The 17698-nt window shown below is 34.1% G+C and overlaps 2 protein-coding genes across 2 annotated transcripts; one reads left to right on the top strand and one right to left on the bottom strand.

Annotated features, from left to right (window-relative positions):
• The first annotated feature begins 2172 nt into the window (after positions 1-2172).
• LOC119839164 (cytochrome P450 4C1-like) lies at positions 2173-13757 on the top strand. The gene is made up of 10 exons (XM_038365365.1): positions 2173-2327; positions 5623-5778; positions 6276-6385; positions 6964-7054; positions 7335-7526; positions 8024-8385; positions 10041-10109; positions 11779-11947; positions 13046-13216; positions 13548-13757. The coding sequence occupies exons 2-10, from the start codon at positions 5631-5633 to the stop codon at positions 13703-13705; spliced, it is 1470 nt and encodes a 489-aa protein (XP_038221293.1). The 5' UTR covers positions 2173-2327; positions 5623-5630; the 3' UTR covers positions 13706-13757.
• A 617-nt stretch (positions 13758-14374) lies between these two features.
• LOC119839149 (alpha-(1,3)-fucosyltransferase C-like) lies at positions 14375-16726 on the bottom strand. The gene is made up of 2 exons (XM_038365352.1): positions 15762-16726; positions 14375-14663 (listed from the first exon to the last, which is right to left on the bottom strand). Exons 1-2 carry the CDS (start codon positions 16724-16726, stop codon positions 14375-14377), a joined length of 1254 nt encoding a protein of 417 aa, XP_038221280.1.
• Positions 16727-17698: the final 972 nt, after the last annotated feature.

The raw sequence follows: 17698 nt of genomic DNA, 5'->3' as shown, positions 1-17698 counted from the left end.
GTTGGCAGATGTCACATGTCATCGAACTTATGATTCTTATAAAAATCAATATACGGTAATTATAATGAAAGGAAGGCAGTTCGTAGAATTGAAACTTTTATTCACAGAGTCATAGACAATTAAAATGTTTTGCTTGGTAATTGTTTTTTTAAACTACATTTATATTTTAGTCTTTATGCTTATGCATAACCTGTTTAATATAAAGGTCATTGGACATTACGATCGGATACTTTACCCACTGCTTTATTCAGCTCGATCAAAATCATTTGGTACTGGATGGACTGGATTTATTGTTTTTAGCTGTTATAGCAGACATCTCAGCTGGTGGATCACCACCGCCCATGAACTTACGTAAAGGTAGCCTCTCCGTACGCATTGCCTTCTTTTAAGGGGTACGGGAAGATTGATGACTGGAAATAAGGATTGAAGGGAAGGGTGAGGAAAAGGAAGCCGAGGAAAAATATGCGCATAGTACGAATACATAACAGAATCAAAAGCAGAAACAAATAGAAATTTGTAAATATTCTCGTAAATACTACATTCGTATATCATTATTATAAGATAGATTCATAACCCTTGGTCCTAGGACTTCTTAACACGTTTTATTAGCTTCACCTGTACGTTTGTATACAACCGACTCCTTTAGACTCAATTTTGACCCTAATTAAACGGATAGATGTATTTTGAACTCTGTATACTTATTAAGGATCGGTGACAGTAAAATAATTTCATGAGTTTATCATAGAGTACGTAAGGAATCCTTATATATTATAATATATTAATATATCCTTATATAATATATATATATATATTATAAGGATTCTTTACGTACTCTATATAAGAATAATTGAGAAAATTAAGTTGATTCTGTCGTTAAAGCGTATTTTAGTATTCTTCATTTATTTAAATTTCTATAGCAGTGGTGGCTCAGTTGTGAGAACCTCGGACTTCAAAATCGATAAGTCGGGGTTCGAGACCGGGCGAGCGTGCAGGAAATGAATTGATTTTTCAATTTATCTGCACATGTGAATAACATCACTACTGCTTTAAACGGTGAAGGAAATCATCGTGAGGAAACCGGCATGTCCAAGAATCAAAAGTTCGACGACATGTGACATCTGCCAACCTGCACTTGGCCAGCGTGGTGGATTATGGCCTGAACCCTCATAGGAGGCCTGTGTCCCAGCAGTGGGAACATATATATGGACTGATATGAAGATGATGATGATTTAAAATGTCTATAAAAAGTGGGTAACTGAATTAGTGTGGGACAGTTACTAGTTACATGTTTAACTAGATAAGTACGTAATATTATTAACAATAATACATATTATAAATTACATGCGTTTTTAAAACGTGCACATGAGTTTATGTTGTAAACTAAGGTTGTAAATGATACAATCAGTCACGTGACACGATCCCATTTATGCTACGGATAAAATATAAAAAAATGAAAAAAAAAAAAATAATAATATTATATTTTTTTAAACGCTTGATTAACGTCAACTTTAGTTACAATTTAATTGGGTTAAAACCAAATTTGTTCAGAATATTTTTAGGTCTTATTGTTTTTAATTATGATTTGAGGCCCGAGAAAGAATATAGAATGGTTTTGTACCTGGAAATCCCACGGGACCTGTGCCTGGGAAGACCCTGGGAAGACCTGGGAAGACCCTAGGGCTGTCTATATTTTATAAAGCTGCGGTGGACAGCTAATGTGCATATAATATTCTAGTTCCATCTAGATATTGTATTTGAATTTAGAAGTATTTGTAATGTTTATAATGGATCCACAAAATATAATTCTAATAAGGAGTTACTGTTATTTGAATAAACAATAATTTAAAATTTTATTTGCTTTAACATTAAGTCTAACAAATATCAACTAGAAATTAAAAACTGACTGTCTGTGACTGTGTTGAGTCTCCCTGTGACCACGCTCGCTGTAAAGTGTTCGAAACATCGGGTTAGTAATATAATGAATAAATCGCGTTTAAAATCAGTTAAAAAGTTTTTAATTTCTAAATGTATAATAGTCGCGTAAAATCAAACACAGGAAAATAACAACTAGGCATTTTTGTAGCTCAAATATTAGAAGTTTAACCGTAACTCATACATAATATGAGATAAACAGAGTCAGTAGATATATAATACTCGTCAAGCAGAAGTTCAGTACAAGGAATGATGCAATCGACCATACACGTTCGTTGGCAGTTTGTTATAATTTTGTTTATAAATAAAATATTTGAATATAAGTGAAAATTGAATTAAAAAGTTACGTGTTTGAAAAAGCAAATCGTAGACATTGTAAATTATTTCATTTTTGGGTAAGTTGTTTGAGGTTTATATAGTATTTATTATTTAAAATGTTTCCGGCCGGTGTATCAAGGTAACCGATTTAATTATAGTGATTTTATTCGTAAATTGCAGTCATTGTATGCTATTCAGTTAGTCTATATCCATAAATAATTATATAAAGTTGAAGAGTTTATTTGTGTTGGTTTGAACGTACTTTTCTCAGGACTGAGCCGATTTCAGAAATTCTTTCAGCGTTGGATACGCGATATCTCAACGCGTTTATATCCAACGGTATATATACAGGCAAAAAAAGAACAAAAACATAAGATTTGCGTTTGTTTTTATACCGACTCTATTGAATTAAGTAATTTCTTATTGTTTTTGGCTTATAGATAAATATTTAAATAACGTTTAATGTTGGAATATTCTTTATTTGTTCTTAACATGTAATAATAATTAATTATTGAAAATATGTAAATTTCATGTATTTACTTCAAAATTAGAATAGAATTGGAGTATCCTGTTTTATAGTTAAATTTTAACGAGGTAAATGCATATAAATTATAAACATACATTAATTATTCTTTAATTAACATTTGAACTAACAGAAAAAATATCGCGCTTATAAATTAATCGGTTAGTCACAAACAGGTTTTTTCTAAAGTTATAATTTACTAGTTTGGACCTCGTTATAAATCAAATGCAGAACTTGATATTCGATTCAAATTCCTGAATCCCAAAATGTACTGGTCATTGGGTACCATTGGGTACGAATGGGGGTTACCAGATTAACTTTATAATGTGGATTCTTGATTATTGCATGTACGTCATTTATTTAATTACTAGCGGTCGCCCCGGCTTCGCCCGTAGTAAATATATAGCCTATAGCCTCCCTCAATAAATGGGCTATCTAACACTGAAAAATTTTTTCGATTCGGACCAAATTTCCTTGTTGTTCCTGAGATTAGTGCGTTCAAACAAACAAACTCTTCAGCTTTATAATATTAGTGTATTATTTATAATGCTTTATGCAAAAATAAAAAGTAAACCTTATACCACGGATAACATAATACTGTAATTTGTTTCGAATACTTCATATATAAGGCGGCCTATTGATACAGAAAATAATATTTTGTGAATGATTTAGCTTCCTGAGAAGATAAATTATTTTTTTTCTTACGTTATGTTTAAGTGAACTGATGATTAAGACAATACTTGACTACAAATAATCAGTGATATTAAAACAATTAATGCCGATATGATTACTGGTAGATAATATTGTTTCAATCAATAAAAAGAAAAGCTAATTTATTTGTATCTTGTTACGGTGAAATGGGGAATATCAATTCTTAATCATTTATGATTTATTCAAGAAATGAGCATACACTTTTCTTAAAGGTCGGTAACACTCTCACCATACCCAGGATCATCAGGTGACTGTGCCTTTTCGCTTACCTCTTTTTCACATAAATTTAATAAAATACATATTTTTTGTTTTTTTTTAAACAATATGTCATATCTTAATGGCAACTATTTACTACGTGTATTTTGGTCGGCAAAGCACTTGTAACACCCCAAGAACGGATTAACAGATTTGGTTGAAAATTTGTGCACAGGTAGCTTAAACCGGGGGAGGGACATAGGATATAAAAAACATTTTTATCCGGAAATACCAAGGGAACGGGAACATGCGAGGAAAACCCTATCTTTTCTGCGACTACGCGGGCAGAGCCGCGGGCCGAAAGCTAGTATATAAATAATTCTTAGTATGTTTTGAAAAATCCATGTTGTCTAAATGGGGTATACATTACCTACAAAAAGCTGTCTAATCAAACGCGCTCGTCAGAACAACACAGATAATTGTAGATAACACAACTTATGTTATTGTTTGTACTTTGCTTATCACAAATTATATTCACGACTTAATCATAAACGTGTTAGTTTATTGAAAAACAAATACGCACGGTAACCAGACGTAATGTTATCTGAAGTATCTATATCTATTTATAATTGAGATATAAGAAATATTTATAAATAGCAATCAATAAAATTGATATCCTCACTAGTTATTATGAATGCAAGTGTGTGTTTATTTCTTTGTCATTCTTCGATGTATTTGTGTGTGTTTGCTAGCAACATTTGCCATTGTTGGTTGCGTGTTGCAGGCTTAATAACGCATGTTGATATGTTCTCGCCCGAGAAGCGTCAACATTTTAAGTTTTTAATGATCAGCTGTTACTCAAAAATTGTTTACTATGAATACGAGGCTTTAGAATTATGAAACTCCGTCATTTTTGGGAAAATTATTGAAATTTTCCAATTGTGCGAAATATGCTTAATCATGTTGCATAATCCTTAAATGGCAACTATTTACAAGCCAACATGTATTTTGAAAATACAAATTAAAAAAAAACAACATGAAACACTTGGGATTTACCTAACATTGTAAAACGACTTTAAATTTGTTTATTCTAAATCGCAGACTTCTCAATTAAACGTGTTATGACTTGTTTTGCATAATAATATCTTGAAAGATTTACATTCTGATTGGAATAATTCGCAATATAAAATGCACGGTATTTTTACGTATATCAATAAAAACACGTAGTCCTTGCGACCTTATCACGGCTATATAATTTAAAAGCTGAATTATATTCTAATAAACAAAGGAAATCTGTTATTATCCGTCTGTGTGGGAGAATGATAAATTAGTTCTTGGAAGTATTGTGAGAAACATGTCATTATAAACATAAAATGAGACTGAGCTAAAAATTGCATGGGTGGAATAAGTTATAGCCAATACAGCTTTACATAACCAGTGATATAGAAACCTCTAAAATAAAACCTCTATAAACATTGCTTATGAATAAACTAGTTGTAACTAGATTCAGTCGCGCAGAACCGGGGTTAAAAGTAGCCTATGTGATAGTCCAGATTTTAATGGATCTCTGTACCAAATTGCACACGGATACGATACGCTGATTTCGCCTGAAAAAGTAGCAAACATCCATACTTACAAACGTTCGCGCTTATAATATTAGTAGGATTCAAAAATAAGACTCCTCAAACTCAACACTACCTGAATGAATATATTAAGAAAACGTGCTTATTGTACACAAGAAAATAAAATACATATGCTTATAAACTTATAATAAAAACATATAATAAATACATAATAAATATAGATAGAACGACTATTTCGCTGAAGGTGATTTCTATCAAAAAACTCAACTTAAAGTAGTTCTATAGTTACTACTACTGTAATATGAAAATAATACACACGTTTAATAAAACATCGATTCAATGTTGAATTAATTGTTTCAGATATAAAGATGTTGTGGCAGATAGCTATCGCTGTTCTTGTCATTTATCTTATAAGGAATTGGTTAAAAGCCAGTCTTTTAGAAATCGCGAAGCTGCCCGGTCCTCCGCGGTGGCCCATAGTGGGATCGGCATTTCATTTCATAGGATATTCACAAAGTAAGACTATTTTTTATACTCGAACCTATATCTTATCAGAGTTCTGCGGTGATGCCTGCAACTAGATTCATTTAGCCTCTCGGCCAACCGTGATCCCGCCTCAGTAATCGAATTTCTTCTACCCTTTCGGTTTTATGTACTTAAGCGAAACCCCACGCCATCTATTGAAATGATTAAGAACCATCACAACCAATACAAAACCATTATTTCAATGATTACAATATTGTATCGATAGAACGCGGCTTAGTAAATTAAATTTTTAGTTTAATGACATTGAAATACTTTATAAATGAGAAATTATTGAAATAATAGAAAAAATTGATCACACATTTGGTTGCGATGGTTCTTAATCATCTTAATAGATGACGTGGGGTGTCCCTTTGGCACATAAAACTGAATGAGTAGAAGAAATTCGATTACTGTGGCGGGATCACGGGTGGCAAAGAAGCTAGGCGTTGCTACGGTTTGTCAAAAAAAGAAGAAATATCTCATTTCAGGTGAACTATTCAACGTGGTTAATGATCTGCCCACGAAATATGGCAACCGTGTTTGTGTGAAAGTATTTAATCGTTATGTTTTACATATCTACAACCCGAAGGATATAGAGGTGAGTAAATTATAACAATCATTTTTGAAGTGAAACTTCTTTAGAATCGTTGTGATTTCAAACCTGATGCAACGGAAAATCGACAGGTAAGAGACAGAAATACAAAAATGTGTAGAATGAAGCCGGCAAAGAATGAGACAGAAATATACATACTATTTTATTCATTCTTATGTCGATTTACTGAAGTTTCACTTCTATCATGTGTGAATCGCACACACACCTTTTTTTTTTATAAACATCGTCATGTTCATGTTGAACGTTGTTTCTTTGAATACAAGGACAGATGATAGTAGCTCTAATTCTATATCCGCCTTTAATGGGGTATGGGGAGGAATGATAGCGGAAAGAAAGTAGTAGTGGGTAGTCATCACGCACTACAAATCAGTACGATTCGCTTGCCATTGCAAGACTATCTTCTATGTTGGTGTGGCACTTTCTTCGGTGTCGTTCAATATTTAATTGATATTAAGAAAAAAATATCCAAAAATCATGTTGGTAAAGTCAAGTTAAATTGGTAACACCGAACGAACTGTTTTTAATCTATAAAATCATTTAGCTATTATTTTTTTTTTTTTCAGATAATTTTGACCAGTACTAAGAATATTTCAAAAAATAGGCCTTACGTATTCATGGAGCCCTGGCTTGGAACAGGTCTTCTGTTAAGTACAGGTACGCGAGTTTTGATCTCGAGTTTGTATTGCCGCGTCTATATCTGCCAAAAAAGACTTATAATCTTTCAGTAACGAAAACACCACTTACAAATTTACATTAATTTATTATTAGATTATGACAATTAATAACGATGTAACCTATTGTGAAAATGGATAATATTTAATCCATACTGATTAACTTCCCATTTGTTAAGATTGTCTAGGATAGGACAGGTTTAATACAATAGGTCTGAAACGCTTGTATTCCATAAACTGAAGAAGGTTTTAATACTTGAAAGGTGCAAAATGGCACAAGCGGCGTAAGATCCTCACGCCCGCGTTCCACTTCGACATCCTGAAGAACTTCGCGCGCGTGTTCGAGGAGGAGAGCCGCGCGCTGGTGGGCGACCTGCGCGCGCGCCTGCAGCGCGGCGAACGCACCCTCGACGTCATGCCTTTTATTAGCGACTACACGCTTTACACTATCTGTGGTAAGTCTGATAATATGAAGAGAACAAATTAAATACTTGAAATTTAAAGGTTAGCTTCATCTTCAATATATATAGGTGTATATAATAGCTTTTTTTAACCTGGATCAACCTCTGCGGAGATCAAATCATGTTAGGTATAGGGCGTGAGAGGTAGGAACTACTTCACCTCTTCAATGGTATTATGGATAGCGTGTGAAGATCAAAAGTTAAAAAGACAGTCACATGCCCCTTAGACAACGAAATGTAACATGACATTATGTTCCAGCTTGTTGATTTAATTTTCATGCTGAAGTGATTTTTAAAAGGCACAATTTTGTTTATTTTAGAAGAGTAGTAGTAGTATGAACTTTGAAAGCACTTAAGGCTTTTTTCTATGGATCTTTTTTTTAAGTTCCAATAACTATAAGTTATATGCACTTTTATCTCACATACTTTTGTTACGTTTTATACTATTTCTGAATATAATAACTAGCATAAGCCTGAATGTTTATTTTCAGAAACTGCAATGGGAACTCGTTTAAATTCAGAAAACAACGCCTCCAAAGCTAAGTACAAAGAGTCAGTTCTAGGTATAGGGTACATAGTTATGATCCGACTATCTAGGTTCTGGCTTCACTCTGATCTAATTTTCTACCTTTCCTCAATGGGAAGAAAATTCAAGAAACTTCTACAGCAGAACTTCTCATTTACGGATAAGGTGATAGAAGAGAGGAGAAAGAATTGGGTGGAGACTAAGAAAGAGGAAACGGCAAGCGGGAAGAGGAGAATGGCTCTGCTGGATCTCTTGTTGGACGCGGAGAGTAAAGGGGAAATAGATATGGAAGGGATAAGAGAAGAAGTGAATACGTTCATGTTTGAGGTGAGTTACACGAGTAGAAATCAACTGATAGACATTCAGTAGTATCACACTAATATTATAAATGTAAGTTTGTTTGTTTGGATGTTTGTCAGTCAATCACCCTGAAAGTTCTGAACGTATTTTAATGAAATTTGGTATACAGACAGGTATGAGCTGGCTTGGGTGATAGGATACTTTTTATCTCGATTAAATGCTGCAGATAAAACGGGAAACTTGCTATCCGGGCGGAGCCGGAACAACCGTCTAGTGATTAAATAAGCTTGAAGATATTAAAACTATATCTAGTAAACATAAAAAAAATGTTTAAGCGTCAACTTTCCGGTATCTTTATCTGAGCTATTTTTTACTTTTATAAACTTTTCTAAAATTAGTTCGCTTCATGACTAACACGACGTTAAAGTCTCCCCTACAAGAACTGTGTTTGATTTAATAGAAAAGATGGAAAAGTTTATATAATGAAGAAATATTACTTTATAACTTTATAAATTTTTTGAAGTGGATCTATTTTAAAATGTTATTTATTAGGAAGTTGCATATACTTTGGAGAAATATATTTCCCATTCATACTTGGAACCCACATTATTTAAATAACTTGTAAAATATATAACTAGCATACCCGGCCACGTGTTGCTGTAGCCGAGTAATAATTAAAAATATTAAGATTATAAATTATTGGATAATTAATCGAAATAAAAACTATCCTATATCTTAAGTTGGACTAAATTACACATAAAATGCCAAATTTCATCAATCGGTTGAGTCGGTGAAGAGTTCATTGGGAACATACATCATGACACTGGATTTTTATACATAACTTATGTTCTGATATATATCGAGGTCTGTAATATATCAAAAATTTAAACTTTAGGAATAGATTACAGGAAATTATTTTAAAATTTGCTTTATTCGATTCTTGTTTAATGTTATCCTTTGTATCTCCATTATTATCTGTGACGATTGCTTATTTTCAATTTTAGATAACTTCTGCTTACCTTGAAATTATCCAAAACAAGTTTTATTATTCAATGAAACATCTTCAATGGTAAATCGGCGTAAAAAAACGGAATATTATGTTGCATTAAGATATTTAGTTTTTGTATATTAAATGATACCTACTTCTAATGTAAAATAAGATATTATAATTACATAAAAATAACATTATTTAAATCTTTACTAAAATAAATGCAGTTTTTTTCCTTGTTTCTTGTAGCAACTGATCTTATGTATAATTTTTATGTCTGGAGATAGTTAGGAGGCTAGAGAGTGACATAGACTACTTTTGAACGGTAAAGAGAGATGAGATATTCCTACTACTATTATAAAGGCGAAAGTTTGTATGGATGTATGGATGTTTGTTACTCTTTCACGTAAAAACTACTGAATCGATTGCAATGAAATTTGGTACGTAGATAGCTGGACAACTGGAATAACATATAGGCAACTTTTTATCCCGATATTCCAACGGGATACGGACTTACGCGGGTGAAACCGCGGGGCGCAGCTAGTATGAGATAATGCGCGTTAGAATCACTCTGAATTTTAAACTCTGATAGATGGCGTTGTATTATAATGTGACGTCACTCACAACTGTTCATTACCGTTGCTCACGCATACAGCCGCGGGCAACAGGTAGTAATAATATTCATTTGTTTCAGGGTCACGATACAACCGCTATGGGATTGACATTTGCCCTGATGTTGTTGGCTGACCACGAAGATATACAGGCAAATATGTTGTATTTTATATAGAACATAATATTTTTTATGAATATCTTCTTTTTCGTCTGACGCTACTCGTATTAGTGATGTATTAGCATCATATTTTTTACAACGAATAGGTGTGACAAATGAAAATGGAGGTGGTGTGTGGGCGCACGTATGTCTGGGTTTGTATGCGCGCGTGTGCGTGTGCCTGCGTGCGTTTAAATGTGTGTGTTTGTTTAGTGCAGGACAAATTTAAAGTGTCAATTACTAACAACTTCATCATCAGCCCATACATGTTCCCACTGCTGGGACACAGGCCTCCTATTCATATAGGGTTCAGGCCATAAACTACCACGCTGGCCAAGTGCGGGTTGGCAGATGTCACATGTCGTCGAACTTTTGATTCTTGGACATGCCGGTTTCCTCACGATGTTTTTGCTTCACCGTTTTAAGCAGTGGTGATGTTATCCACATGTGCAGATAAATTGAAAAATCAATTTATTTCCTGCACGCTCGCCCGGTCTCGAACCCCGGCTTATCGATTTTGAAGTCCGAGGTTCTCACCACTGAGCCACCACTGCTATATACTAACGTCTGCTTGTATTCAATCAGTGATTCAGATGTTGTAATATGTATAATCTATGAATCAAAGGTTGAGAGAGCATAATATGCAATACTTTCTTAACAGCCTCATCTAAATTATAATTCCCAGTCCGTCCTGATTTGTAAGTATGTAATCCTTTAAGTGTAAATCATGTGGTCTGAACAATGCTATCGCTTCACAAAAGATTGCACGAATCACCAAGCTTTTGTCCACATAAATTGGTTTCTCTATGGTTTCTTCATACACATGATATCAATAAGGAGAATCTTAGAATTATACTAGCTGCGCCCCGCGGTTTCACCCGCGTAAGTCCGTATCCCGTAGGAATATCGAGATAAAAAATAGATGTTGGCCGATTCTCAGACCTACCCAATATGCTTACCAAATTTCAGAGGAATCGGTCAAGCCGTTTCGGAGGAGTATGGCAACGAAAACTGTGACACGAGAATTTTATATATAAAGATTGTCTGTGGTAAAGCGAACAATGATCTGTCTCGTGGGTATTCCCTTCAACGAAAATTGGCTCAATGTAATCTTTCTTTCCATTTTAAAACTGGATAAAAATGATCAAAATTCACAAATAACATCAGCCATAACTGCCAATATCATTGAGAAAAGCTATGACAATAAATTCGTTAGCCAAGTATTTATTTGCTGATTATTTGCACGAAGATATTTTCTATGTCGTACGGCCAAAAAATACATGTCAACTTGAGCAGTGTATATATAATTAAGGCCCAATTCTACAGGATGTCTAGATCACTGCAATAAGAACAAACATGGGCTGATGGTATTATTCAATTGTGTTGTCCGATTCAAATGCTGTTAAGATGTGACCTAACGTATTCGTCAGGCGTTTTCACGATAGCGTTGATATTTGCTGACGTCATAGTATACCGTTAAATTCCAAAAGGTCGTATACTAATAGTACTAGTATAGTATTCTGTTACCTGTGCTTATAGCATTTGAACCTATACATACAATACATAATTGTTTGTATTTAAAAACTAACTTGTTACCATTTGTTCGATTTTCAAGTGTTCACTATGTGAACAGATTAGTTAATTGATGATTTGATTTATTTAGGAAAATATTTATGAAGAATGCAAAAGTATCTTCGGGGATTCGACAAGGACCGCCAACACTTCAGATCTCGCTGAGATGAAATATCTAGAGGCAGTTATTAAGGAGTCGCTGAGGCTTTACCCCAGTGTGCCTATAATTGGAAGGATTATCACTGAAGAATTTAAATTAGGTAAGTTTTTAAGACAATATATTTAAAGCCAGAAGTTTCTCTTTTTATTAGTTTATATGTATGAATCAAAACAATAAATATTACATCAATAATCCTACTTCCTACTAATATTATAAATGCGAAAGTTTGTAAGGATGTGTTTGTTGCTTTTTCACGCAAAAACTACTAAACCGATTGCCATGAAATTTGGTACGTAGACAGCTGTACAACTGTATTAACATATAGGCAACTTTTTATCCCGATATTCGTAAAGGACGGACGTACGCGGGTGAAACCGCGGAGCGTAGCTAGTACAATATATTTAATCAAGAATATAATATTGTTTTTAGATAATTATAGCAGCTATGTATTAGGTATAACGAGAATTTACTTTTCCTAAACGTCCGTCAAGTGCGGGTTGCGAGTAAACGTCCATTTCTGTGTTGATTTTAAATAAACCGAACCTAACCTATCCACATATTGAATGTGTATTTTGTACATCAACAGTTTCACGCCGAAAGATATTTTAATGGCAGAGCAAGCAAAGGAGCAGGTGGGCCACCTGATGTTAAGTGGTCACCACCGCCCATAAACACTTGCAACACTAGAGGTGTTACAAGTACTTTGCCGGCCTTTTAGTGCCATATACGCTCTTTAAATAATAATTAATAACAAATCTATCGAAAAAAATGCGTTAATTACAAAATTGATGCCATAATCTGTGAAATTTCAATATTTAAACAGTTTCGTTGAATTTAAGCTATTAGCTGCTCTTCATCCAATTAAATATGACGTTATTGCAAAATTTCTTCAATCGCAAATTCCATGAAGTTTTAAAATAATTAAATAACGTACATAATAACGTAGCGAACTGAATTAATACCGTAGGGTATTAATTCAGTTCGCTATATGTAATTTTGTTATACAACAATGTAACTGACAGATAAAAATGGTATACCTAAATAAATTTTCTGTTTTCATTTTAATACACATACCATTTTTACAATGCACAGAAGGCGATCTATCGCTGGCAGCGATCTCTACCAATCTTAAAAATACGATGACAAGACACGAGCTATGATTTTGCAAAATAAGTTCTAATATTATTTTCCATTTCAGATAATATAAGCATTCCCGTGGGTACAGAAATAGTAGTCAACTTTTACAACCTACATAGGCGGGAAGATCTGTTTCCAGAGCCTGAACTCTTCAAGCCAGAGCGTTTTCTGAATTCTGATAAAATGCATTTCACTTATGTGCCTTTCAGTGCTGGTCCCAGGAACTGTATTGGTAAGTATTTATTCCTTCAATCCCACAGACACATTTACAGACAGATTTATAGCTTACCTCTATGTTTTTAAAGTTGAAATTGAATTATATTATACAGTTAACAAATTGTATAATTATAAATCTTATATTCTCATTCTTCCCATATGTATACATCGTGTTGTGGTCAAATTCGTATCAGCTACGACACGAATTTTGCAATATGGAGTTTCTATTATGACCACAACGCGCTGCGAGCAATTTATTCCGTTTTCGGTCGTTGGGCGTAACATACATATGTATACCGAAATAGCATATGAAATTAGGATTCAAATTTAATTAATATTCTTTCCAGGTCAACGCTACGCAATGCAAGAAATGAAATACATGTTGAGCGAAATCATCCGCCATTTTAAGTTGAAATCCGTAGTGAAGGGTTACAGGCCCAAATTAACAATGGATCTTGTTCTACGTTCTAGCGAACCGATAAACATTGAGTTTTCCGCGCGATAAATTGTCTGTATTTTTAAGAATATACCTCAATAATACGAGTAAGAACAACAACGTAAAAATACACAGAAACATTCAATTTGGTTGTTTGTCTTATTTTGTACAGAAAATTAATAGAACTAATTTAAACGATTTGTAATTTAACGATGCATAAACAGTATCTATAAGCATTGAGTTATCTGTTATCAAATTTGATTTAAAACAAGATATTTTTTGTCAAAACGCACATTCCCGTGTACCTTTGTTTTTAACCTATTGTTTAATTATAGCATATGGCTCTAATATAAATTTTAAAACAAAGTTTTTCAATTTTTTTTTAAGATTAAGTAATATTATTAATACCTATGTAGAATGAAATTCGGTTCATTAAAATGTGATTTATTTTTATATTTGACCAAAAATCATTTATGTGATATTTATTTACGGCATTTGATGTTCTTTTTAGATGAATTAAACGAGTTACTCGTTATTTGTGTTTTCATGTCCATACTAAGCCTACCTTTATAAAATTCTTTGCTTTCCTTCAACCTTAAAAACAAAACGTAATTGTTTCATCCCTTCAATCATAATTGGAAGGATAAGGCATAAATCAAAAGTATTATTATATTGTACAAGGGAGTTATTGTTGAATTACATCAATACAAACATTTCCAGCAGGTTTCCTGTATATAACTAGAAATAATCACGGCTCAAAGAGCAGCTATCGTCCCATCCTTCTGCGTTCCACCAATTCCGAAACTCTGGATACATACTGTTAGCTTTCATTTGTTTCCTATCGTTGAGCGTAGCGCAGAGCCCACAGATCTGAGACCTTGCCGACACGTGTCTAAAGGTTATGTGATTGGTCCATTTGAAGTAGTCATACAAGATCTCACGGTGCGTTACGATCTTGTTCATTATCCTCGCCAATTCTTGCGTGCCCAGTTCACGCGCGTCTAAATAACTGCCTGGTGGGAGGAATCTGAAATATCGTTTTGGTATAAGTTACGTACGGTGTCACCAACTTATAAATAAAATGATGCGTGTCACCGTCCTTTTAGTATTTTAATTTTATTATTTTATTATCTTACTCTTACTAATATTATAAATGCGAAAGTTTGTAAGGATGTGTGTGCGTTTGTTGCTCTTTCACGCAAAAACTACTGAACCGATTGTAATGAAATTTGGTACGTAGACAGCTGGACAACTGGAATAACATAGAGGTATCTTTTTATTCCGATATTCCTACGGGATACGGACTTACGCGGTTGAAACTGTGGGGCGCAGCTAGTGGGTTATATTCCGGGCATCACATTCAATAGATTTCAGCATATTAATTAAATTTAAGAAAGATAGCATTAAAGTACACAGAACACTTGAAGTATTCAAAAATGACAGAACATGTATGGTAAAATTTTTCGCCATTTCAAAGATAAATTACTTTATCACTTCATTTCTTGATTTATCGATCCTTGGTTAAATAATTATTAATCGGATTTCATTTTCAACAACCATTATTAAATACATGTCCTAATTGGCAGAGTTTTTACATCTTACAAGTGATATTTTAATATTATTATTGTGTAATGTTTATTGGCCTTATGTTTAAATTTAAGATAATGCTACGCATTATATATACTCGCACGATATCGAAATTTGTCTTTTATGCTATGCTGTAATGTAAGATTAACTAAATATAGTTCAATAATAAGCAACAGCAAGAAATTCATAATATGAGATATTCTGTATGATACGTACAAGAATGAAGATTTATTTGGGATTGCTCATGAATTATGTAAGAGTGGATATACACTAGAGTTTGGCGTTATGCCCACAGCGATTGTGCACTTAGCTGTAACATTTCCTTGTACCTACCTTGCGTTAAGGTTTAAATATTTGTCTTACAGCCTTCGTTTGCTGTGTTAATATTGATTAATGATTAAAATGTAGGTACTATTGACTTATATTAATAGCATATTATTAAAAAAAAAAGATAAAAACAATCAGAATATCATCTGCACCATACCCTACTAGGAGACGGGGTTTCAAATTATTAGTATGATAAAGAAAAACTGATTACCTAGAATAATTCACAGCACCATAAACCACTGGTATAGCCAAATTGTTCAGACCCAATAATATCTTCTCCGTCACATAGTCCTCCGCAAACGAATTCTCTAGCGCTAAGTAGAAGAAATATCGCTTTTCTATCCTTTGATTACACAATTCAGCGTACCTTCTGGGGCATGCGTAATCGCCACAACTCCCGTAGATGTCTATCGACCATCCGTACCGTTCCTTCAATTCCTTATTGAGTTCCTTCGCAACCCACTCTCTCCCACTTATCGTATCGCAGTTCGATACAAACCACGCCGCCATTCGAGTTTTCTCGTCCAATTTGGACTTTAAATCATCATCAATAGAGCCGAAATCCGGCCACACATCAACAGGCGGTCCTATTCTTGTATCATTCAAGTCGTATATTTCAAAGAACCACCAGCGAAAGTCTGAATTTAATTTGTATGTGAATGTCCAGTTGAAGAAATCGTCGTAGATGTCTATACATACTGGATGGTACTGCGGCGATTCGTATGAGAAGAACGCATACTTCTGGTGAAGCGATCTGTTCTCTGGCACTTCTAGATCGTGAAGGTCCGGGGCGTTGAACGCGACCATATCAAACGAGGCTTCGTCTATGAATGTTCTATCATCTATTATGTAGCAGTTGGTGAAATCACAAGCGTTTTCAGTGAAAATGACGTTTCCTAAAGTAAAAGTTGTGAACGGGTATTTGGGGGGTTGCTTTGACTTCACGAGGAGGATGTATTTGTTACTGCTGTCTAGAAATTGTTCTGTCTCATATGAAACTTCCAGGTTATTTCCATAGTCGAAGTGAATCGTTGTTTCTACTGGTGTTGGATGTTTTTCTTCGATTTGCGAGTAATTTTTAATGTTACTCGTCAACTGTATAAACTCAAAGACACATAATATTAAAAGTACACTTATTACAATTCGTTTCAATTTCCTTTTGCTTAGGCCTATCATATTGTTAAAACTTATATATTATTTTTATACAGACATAACTCCCACTGCGGTAGTTGGTTTCAGAGTTCTGACAGTGACATGTGGCGTAAAACAACTCTTAAATAATGTAAAGGAGTTCTTATGGTGTTGGGTAAATGATTATACTATACTAGACGCTCGTCTCGGCCCTGCCCGGATATTAAGATTCCTGTTTTATCTCAAGGTAGCATTTAATCGGGATAAAAAGAATCCTACACCCAAGTCAGCTGTCATACCCTGTCTGTATAAAAAAAATTATCAAAATCCGTTCAGTATTTTCAGTGTGATTGACGGACAAACATCCAAACAAACAAATTTTCACATTTATTTATGTTACTAGCTACTTCATTTTATTAGCTTGTTAATTCAAAGTAGTTTAATAGATCTCATTATACATGTAAATCTTCCCCTTGAATCACTATCTATTAAAAAAACCCCATGAAAATCCGTTACGTAGTTTTAAAGATTTAAGCATACAAAGGGACATAGCGACAAAGATAGCGACTTTGTTTTATACTATGTAGTGATTCTATACAAGCCTTTAAAGTTGAAGCGTCGAAGGTTCCAGCTGCGATTTCACTAGCGTGGTACCCGACTAAAATGCAGTCCATGCAAAAAGCAGTGGTGGCTCAGTGGTGAGAACCGCGGACTTCAAAATCGATAAGTCGGAGTTCGAGACCAGGGCGAGCGTGCAGCAAATAAATTGATTTTTCTATTTATCTGCACATGTGAATAACATCACCACTGCTTAAAACCGGCATGTCCAAGAATCAAAAGTTCGACAACATGTGACATCTGCCAACCCTCACTTGGCCAGCGTGGTGGATTATGGCCTGAACCCTCATAGGAGGCTTGTATCCCAGCAGTGGGAACATATATGGGCTGATGATGATGCATTAATCCAGACTATAATCCATCTCTGTTTCATACAGATCCCAACAGAGGTTTTTGCGT

The sequence above is a fragment of the Zerene cesonia genome, unplaced genomic scaffold (assembly GCF_012273895.1).
Source record: "Zerene cesonia ecotype Mississippi unplaced genomic scaffold, Zerene_cesonia_1.1 Zces_u009, whole genome shotgun sequence".
NCBI classification, from domain to species: domain Eukaryota; kingdom Metazoa; phylum Arthropoda; class Insecta; order Lepidoptera; family Pieridae; genus Zerene; species Zerene cesonia.
Note: the sequence above shows the minus strand (reverse complement) of the source record. Positions and strands in the feature narration are given on the sequence as shown.